This window comes from Mustela lutreola, chromosome 15, assembly GCF_030435805.1.
Source record: "Mustela lutreola isolate mMusLut2 chromosome 15, mMusLut2.pri, whole genome shotgun sequence".
Lineage (NCBI taxonomy): Eukaryota > Metazoa > Chordata > Mammalia > Carnivora > Mustelidae > Mustela > Mustela lutreola.
Window position 1 is genome coordinate 20,418,972 of NC_081304.1, and position 8,146 is coordinate 20,427,117.

An 8,146-nucleotide genomic window follows, 5' to 3' on the forward strand; every position below is an offset into this window, starting at 1 on the left:
TTTATTTTTGAGAGAGAGAGAGTGAGAACAGGGGGAGGGGCTGAGAGAGAGGGAGAGAGAGAGAAGCAGACTCCCTGCTGAGCGCAGAGGCCAATGGCAGCTGCATCCAAGAGTCAGATGCTTCACCGGCAGAGCCTCCCAGGCGCCCCAAGAATATTGATGCTTCTAGTGGACCATGGCCAGCACATGCAGGAATGGATACTTGTTTTTTTGTTTTGTTTTTTTTTTTTTTTTAAGATTTTACTTATTTATTTGACAGATAGAGATCACAAGTAGGCAGAGAAGCAGGCAGAGAGAGAGAGGAGGAAGCAGGCTCCCTGCTGAGCAGAGAGCCCGACGCGGGGCTCGACCCCAAGATCATGACCTGAGCCAAAGGCAGAGGCTTAACCCACTGAGCCTCCCAGGCGCCCCAGGAATGGATATTTTTAAACGATTACACTTTTTGTATGTATGTATGTTGCCTCCATGCCCAGCATGGAGCCCAATGTTCGGCTTGAACCCGTGACAATGAGATCAAGAGCCGTGTGCTCTACGGACTGAACCAGCCAGGAGAGGTGCCACCTTGCACTGTCTCTCTCTCTCTCTCTCTCTTTTTTTTTTTTAAAGATTTTATTTATTTATTTGACAGTTCACAAGTAGGCAGAGAGGCAGGCAGAGAGAGAGGAGGAAGCAGGCTCCCTGCTGAGCAGAGAGCCCAGTGCGGAGCTCGATGCCAGGACCCTGAGATCATGACCTGAGCTGAAGGCAGAGGCTTTAACCCACTGAGCCACCCAGGCGCCCCTTGCAGTGTCTCTTTAACGTGGGTGGAAGCGTGATGGCATTTGCATTCTCGGCTGTGGCAGCTCAGGCCCTGTGCGTGACAGCTTTGGAATGATCTGGGTGTGCCTCCTGCCCAGTGTGCACACATACCGATAAATGGCAACTTCTAAGCACTGATGCAGACTTGTAAACCAGTCTGCGGATCGTGGTTTTCCGTTTGGGCAGCTGACATCAGCTTAGGCTCGTTTGCTCTTGACCTGTTCTCCTTGCCCAAGACCAGCAGGGCTCTTCTTGGCCACCCGTAGGTCTCCAGTTTAGGAGCCCCATAGTCTAAGCTGTTGCTGCAAATCCTATGGGTTAAGGCTGCCTGGTGAGTAGGTCCACCTTGCCTCTGATGGTTAAGTGGGTTAAGTGCTGCCACTTGGTCCCCTCTGCCCTGAAATCCTGTCATCCCCACTGACACTAAGTAACCTGGGTCCATAGCAGCATCTCCTACGTCAGCCCCAGGCTGCAGAGGACAAGCTCCGCTGGGCTGCTCAACAATGCTTGCTTGTCCTCACCAACACGTTCCTTATGTCCTCCAGAAAAGGACTGGTTTTTGGATCCTTGCAGGGACCGGAGTCACATGGTGGATGCTCTTGTGTGACATGGCAATTCATTCCAGGGTGCCTGCTCATCTTTTGGCTCCTTCCTCGGTCCTCTGCTGGGGCAGCTTGGGCACTTTACTTGCTCCAGACTTTCAGGGAGTCACGCCCATCAAGGCATGAAGACGGGCTCCGCATGTCCTTGCCGGGAGCTGAAAGCCTGACTCGTGGGAGACAGTCCTCCACTCCTGTATCAACAAACTCTCCGTACCCAGTCCCCAGCCCTCCTCCTTGGTCTGTCAGCCTCGAAAATCCCCTCCTGTGTGTGCTTCCTGGTTCCTTCTGTGCCATGTTTTCCAGCTTCTTCAGGACCTGTAGTATTGTGGGTGAATAATCCTGTTTCTGCCATGTTTGGGACTGTGCTTCTGCACAGCCTAAGACTTGACCCTAGTTTTTGGTGTGGAAGCTCTGAAGGGAGGCAGGGGCCGATTGCGAGAAACATCACTTCGCAAGACCTCTGCCTCAAGGAGGTCTGGGCATGGTCTCCAGGGACGGAAAAGCTGCTTTCCTCTGGCAAGGTGGAGACAATTCCTCCAGCCCAGAAGTTTCCTGGAAACCTGGGAGTTTGAAGTTCTTCAGGGCATTTTCTCAAATGTTCTGTGCATGGTTATCATGGTCCCATGCCTTTCATTCTAGGACTTTGATGGGGAGACTTGTTGGTGCTCCAATGTCTCCACTTTCTTTGTTATCTGACTTCTTACATTCAGATCTTGGGCTTGAGTTAATGGTTGGCTGACCGGAGCCCAACATTTTCTTCCTTCAGAAATCTCTGATCGTTAGCGGTAGCCATAATCATCATTGCTCTTCTGTCTTGAATGCTGAAGCAATCAGCTAAACAGGGCCCCTATACCCTGTCCTGATGCACCAACAATGAGAATCTTAGCAGTGGGGTTGCTAAAGTATTCCAGAGGTGGTCGGCACCCTGCTTAATGCCAGCAAAGGGTCTGGCTAGTGAAGGATCAAATTCCAGAATCCCAAGATGACAGTGTTGCTTTCTACAACCCTTCTAGGACCACCTGTTTTCAGAGGAGTCCCCTAGCCCAGAGGCAGACTTGGAAATAAGGATTTGAGTTCAAATAGTTTATTTGGAGTGTGGTGATCCCAAAGACCACCTGTGGGAGCGTGCGCATGCAGGACAGGGAAGGGAGGGTGGTCAACAAAGGGTGCCCTCGAGCAGCTGCTTGCTGTGGGTAAGTGGGGCTCAGTCCTGTGGGGGAATTCTGGGAGACAGAGCTGGATACACCTCAGAGTTACCCCGCCCAAGGGGTGAGGAAGCCGGGGTATTGATCCTCCTGCTCTCAACTGTCACCAATGCAGGGCTCCCTCGGGAGACAATCACTCCAGAGCATTTGCAGCCTGCTTTGCCTTCAGAAAGCCCTCAGGGGGAGCAGCGGCACCTGCTTGGGGAAGGATGCTGCTGACAGGCAGAGAACTATGAGGGAATATGGGGGTAGCATTGACAGTGCCTCTGCCGGCCACTCATGCACCCATCTGATGAGTGTTTAAGGGATACCTCCTGTTTTTGGAACCAGGGATACAGTAGGGAAGAGGGATGTGTGGTCTCCACTCTTACAGACTTGCCCTGCTACCTGGGGAGGCAGACAATAAACTAGCTGACGAGACAATGACAGGGTGTGAAGTGTGCTCTGGAGAGCAATGTCAGGGACTGTGGGGCCGTTAGAGGACATTGGGCACTGGGTATGAGGCAGGAGGAGCAGAACAGGTGGGTCTTTCAGGAAGAGATGTTTCAGCCAAGACCCCAGGGAGAAAAAGGGCAGCCAGGCATGTGGGTGCCTGGAAAAGCCTTTGGGACACAGGGAATGGTGAGGATAGATGTTCTGAGCAGGACCCAGCATGGCACATTTGTGCAAGGAGAAAGGGAGAGAGGAGGAAGGAACAGGGCACCTGCCGTGAGGACAGCAGGCTGGCTTAGGGCTTTGGCAAGTTTAGGTCTTCTCCTAAGTGTGACAGGGAGCATTGGAGGGTTAAAGCCTGGAGTGGCACAATTTGATCTGTCTTTTAGAAAGCTGACTCTGGTTGCAACCCCACCACCATTTCCCACCTGCATGAGTAGGTTCAGGGTCAATGTTAAGATCTGGGGATACCCAGAAGAACAGGTCATGGTCCCTGCCCCCAGGGGAGTGCTCAGTTTCTCCCGCTGCCTTCACCCTATCCCCACCAACTCCCCTCTCTTGCCCCACACTTGACACAATGTGATCCATTGGAAGCTAGTTTATTTTGAGTGGTTTTTCATGGGGCTGGGCTGGGCGATGTCTGGGCTTTGAAGCTCCGTTCTAGGGACGCTGGTCCCCTTCCTCAGCACTGCGGCGGCCGAAGTCCATCCATCCGTATGCTGCTTCTTCTTCCTCCACCCACGGTCCCTGCTTCTTGGACAGGTCTGAGGGTCAGAGTGGGGGGCGGGGGGGGGGAAACGTGAGGCTATGGGAAGGACATCTAGCTGCTGGAAACCAAGGCCAGGGCCAGCCCTGGCTGGGCGAGGCAAGCAGGGATGGCTGTCACAGCTCCTACCTGCCACCAGCTGTGGGGGACCTTGGAGCCCCAGCTGCCTTCGCTGGTGAGGGGCAGCGCCCAGCCGGTCCAGCCAGTGTGGCTCCAGGACTCTATTTGCCCCTGGACCTGAGGGTGCGTCCTGCTGCTGGGAGCCAGGCTTCCAAGCAGCTTCAGAGAAGGTGGCCAGAGCCAGCGCCAGGATCAGCACACACACACACAGTCGCTGCATCTTGTCTGCAAAGGAAAGAGGGACAGAGCTGCAAGATGGGGCCATCCAGGCACCCAGAGGCACAGGCCTGGACCAGATGGACTCTAGATCCCTCCCTGCAGGCAGGTACCACGCTGTGTGGGGTTGTGGACTGTCCCTCAGCTCACTTCTCCAGTTCCTGCCAACTCCCCCAGCTCCCAAGCCTTGCCCCCTTTCTTCATCACCTACCTTCATTATAGCAGTGACTTCTCTCGGAGGAATTTACAACCTAGAGCAATAGTTTCCAAACTTCTGCAGAATTTGAGGCTATGTGAGCGGCTCTGTAGATGTTTCCCTCTTGTAATTTCAAGTGAGCTTTTAAATAGTCATATCAAGGGCACATTGCAGACGACCTGGTATCTCAGTGAAGACCCCCAGTGTATTCAGTGTGGGGTCGGGTCTCACCGTTTCTGTGCCGCCCGTGGAGGGAAGCTTCTCCCACCATTTTTGCTTAACTGAGGACTATCCTGTGATTGTAATGAAGCAGTTAAAAATTAAGCTGTTACCGTTTGCTCCTGTGTATCAGGGTGACCTGAGTTTGGGGACACCATAACACCTATGTGTTATGTATCACCTAAACTGATACTCAAATGAATCTAAAATTCAAATCTAAAATTCTATTCTCAGCATTTGTGTTCTTTCAGTCTCATTATTCTGATTGGCATTACCTTATAGGAACACATTAATAGAAATAAAATAAGACTTTTATCTATTTTTCATAGTGGGGTTCTCTGTTAGATTTCCTTTGGAAGAGAAAGTGTTCTAGGTGTTAAAGGCGCCTGGGTGGCTCAGTGGGTTGAGACACTGACTTCAGCTCGGGTTATGATCTCAGGGTCCTGGGATTGAGCCCTGCGTCAGACTCTCTGCTCAGCAGGGAGCCTGTTTCCCCTCCCCCTCTGCCTGCTTCTTTGCCTTCTTGTGATCTCTCTCCATCTGTCAAATAAATAAAATCTTAAAAAAAAAAAAAGATACAAGGTTAAAAAATCAGTGATCTAGAGCTACACTGGCCCATGCTGGCCACGTGTATTGTCCAATGTGGTAGCTAATAGGCAGATATAGCGCTTTACATTTAAATTAATTAAAATAAAAAATTCGTCCCCCAGCCTAGCCACCTTTTCGGTGCACTTGTGGCTGGTGGCTACCATATTGGGTGGTGCAGGTACAGACCCCATCATCATGGAAAGTTCTTTCAAACAGCCTTAGTCTAGGAAAGAGCTTGAGATGGGATCCAGAAGCCCTGGGCTCCAGTTCCAACCCTTCCCAATAATTTGTGTCACTTTGGGCAAGTCACATCTTCTCGGCCTCAGTTTTTTCACCCAAGAGACGGGAGAAGAGACTTTGTTTTTCTCACCTTGCAGGACTGGGATGAGCGTGGAGTAAGAGGGTTGAAGTAGCAAGTCAGCTCAAAGGAAAGGTATGGGAATGCCAGTGTGGGTTCTAGAGCTGAGACCTAGTCTGGCCCTGAGATAAAGGAAGGGTGGCAGCCTTGGAGACACAGAGACATGAGCCTGGTACCTTGATGCAGGGAACTGTCCCATCAACCCTCTTCCCCACCTCTCCATTCCCCTCCTGGGTGCTCTCACCTGCAGAGTTGGGAGGTGGGCGATGCTCTAGCCAGCCTGGTGCCTCTTCCTCTCTCTGCTCCTCCTGGTGCTCCTGCCCTGCCTTATAAAGCCCTCAAGGCCCCTCCCAAACCCCAGGAGGTCAGCCTCCACCACAGCAAGACAAAAGGGCGTGGGCTTAGGTCCCTCGCCTCTGCCCTGTCCTACCATTCATTCAGTCATCTACAGGGGGGAAGGGAGAGGAGTTGACCTTCCTGGCAGTGAGGGGCATGTGCGGGTGGGGGCCTGGCTTCAGCTGGGCATGAAGGCAGCCAGGAGACAGGCTTCCTGGGGTCAGGAACAGTGCCCCCCTGCCCGGACCTTGGGATGCATCAGCCCTCCAGCTACATCCCCCTTGGGGGGCTGGTGAGGCAGTTGCACCGAGTGACCTTGGTGAGGAAGCATCTTTCATCAGACACTGGTGTTTGAAGAGCAGGGAGCGTGTGGATGTCAAGTCCTGTATCGATCCCCTGTCCCCTCTGCCCAGCTCTACAAACAGGACGTGAGCTAGTTATCGGGGGCAATGGGCCGTAGGCTGATGGCCCTGCCTGCTCCGCCTGGGCGGTAGCCCGGTTGCCTCCGTCACCTCCTTTGCCTGGAAAACCCCAAGTGTCCCCCGCCTTGTGCCCTCTGTGGCGGCTGGGTTCCTGGGTTCCGCTGGCAGCTCCACCTCAGCTCCGCCCATTCCACCAGCCTCTTGCAAACCCCCACCCAGGGCTGATTCTTGCAGCCTTCTGCAGCTGGAGGCTCCCTCCTTTTGTCTTCTAGGGAAGATGGCGATCTGTGTCATGCATTCACCACTTTTCAATATAAAAATACACCTTCAAGTGGTTAGCAAAGAGACTGAATGAAGGATTTGCCCAAGATGTGCCAGAACACCAAAGAGTACGCTTGTTGACTGATTTGATAAATTGTCACCTCGACCTCTTTTGGACAGACGTAACGAGCTCTAGGCTGCTTTTGACTTTTCCGAGGTTGACGTTAGAGATTTTGCTTTTGTTCATGCGTCATCGGGGCCCCTTCTTGTCTGGGGGATTTCTGATGCCCCTTGGGTCCTGGATAAGGGGCAGTGGTACCCATGCTCAGCGACAGCCTTGCTGAGAATTAACAGGTGATGCCGCAGGCTGTGAGGTGTCCATGGCAACCAGCAGCCGAATGTTCTGGTGAATAACCCAGGGCCTGGCTTGGTGACTCGGCAGATGGAATTAAGCGAAAACGACAAATTCAGTGCAGGGATTGGTGATAAAGAATTGAATCCAGAGTCTTAGAGATGGAAAGGCCTTTGCGGAGGTGGGGGGGGCTTGGCAGCCGGTGGTGTGAGGAGCAGCTCTGTTCACGTGCTAGAGGAATAGAGATGTTCGTGTTACCATGGTGATGGGAAACAAGAAGCTCTCTGTGGAGCCTTAGTTGTACCAGAACCCAAGATTTCGCCTGTGGAGGGGATTAGGCAGCCCTCCACCTGTCACCCCGGCTGTTTTTCACAGGCTGGTCACACCAGGGCTGGTGAAAGCAGCAGACAGAAGCGGGTACCCACTCAGCAGGTGATGGTCCCCGCTGACTGCGGGCACTGGCGGGCGTGCAGGGAGGGCTCTGCTCAGAGTTGAGAGACAGCTCTCATCCCGAGGTGCTTCCAGTCACGAACCTCCATGTTCTGTTCTTAGGGAAACCTTGTTCAATGGGAAACAGAGGGGTTTCCAGGTGCTGCCCTTTTCCAGATGTTGAACTTTGAGCAGATCTCTCCTCCTCTCTGAGCTATTTTCTCCTTCAAGAAACAAGGAAAATAACTTGGGTTGGAGGGGGAGCATCTTGTGAAGGTGATGTACATAAAGCACCATGCACAGTGCCCAGAACATCTCAAGCACCTAATTTGTTTATGGGCCTCAGTTAGCCTCATCTGGAAATGGCAATCATTCATTCCTACCTCATTGAGCTGATGTGAAGGGGAAATATAACAAGGTCTACGCACACACTTTGCACACATCAGAGAGCTTCTCCTTTCCCAAGACTTAGGAGGGTAGTTCCCTAAAAAGTATCGTCTGTGAATCTAAGTCTTTCCCTCCTGCTGGCCACGACTCAGAGGGACACTTGTCTTGGGTTGCCACTGAAGAGGGAGCAGTGATGGAGCCTGTGGAGGCTGGACATCTCAGAGGCCAGCACCGACTGGTGTACAGAGGATGTGGGAACCGGTGAGGCCAGGATAGACTCCTGGCTCCAGTATTTTGACTTGCTGGGTGACCAGAAAATCCAGTTTCTGAGTCTATAAATTGAAGACCAGATCCCAGACCCTGGGGTCAGTGCCCTCCCTCTCTCTGCGGCCCCTGCCCGTGTTTCCCCAATAGTGACAGTGCTGTGTGACAGGCTCTTTGCATGAATAAATGTGGTTG

General features: G+C 52.7%; 1 protein-coding gene across 1 annotated transcript; it reads right to left on the minus strand.

Moving 5' to 3' along the window:
- Positions 1-3,636: 3,636 nt before the first annotated feature.
- Positions 3,637-4,143, minus strand: GAST (gastrin). The gene is made up of 2 exons (XM_059149443.1): positions 3,933-4,143; positions 3,637-3,801 (listed from the first exon to the last, which is right to left on the minus strand). The coding sequence occupies exons 1-2, from the start codon at positions 4,141-4,143 to the stop codon at positions 3,698-3,700; spliced, it is 315 nt and encodes a 104-aa protein (XP_059005426.1). The 3' UTR covers positions 3,637-3,697.
- Positions 4,144-8,146: the final 4,003 nt, after the last annotated feature.

Excerpts from the sequence above, each read along its gene's own strand:
- GAST (XM_059149443.1), bottom strand. The coding sequence starts at position 4,143 with ATGCAGCGACTGTGTGTGTGTGTGCTGATCCTGGCGCTGGCTCTGGCC. Across the intron at positions 3,802-3,932 it reads TCCCCCACAGCTGGTGGCAG|ACCTGTCCAAGAAGCAGGGA; the intron begins GTAGGAGCTGTG and ends TCTGACCCTCAG.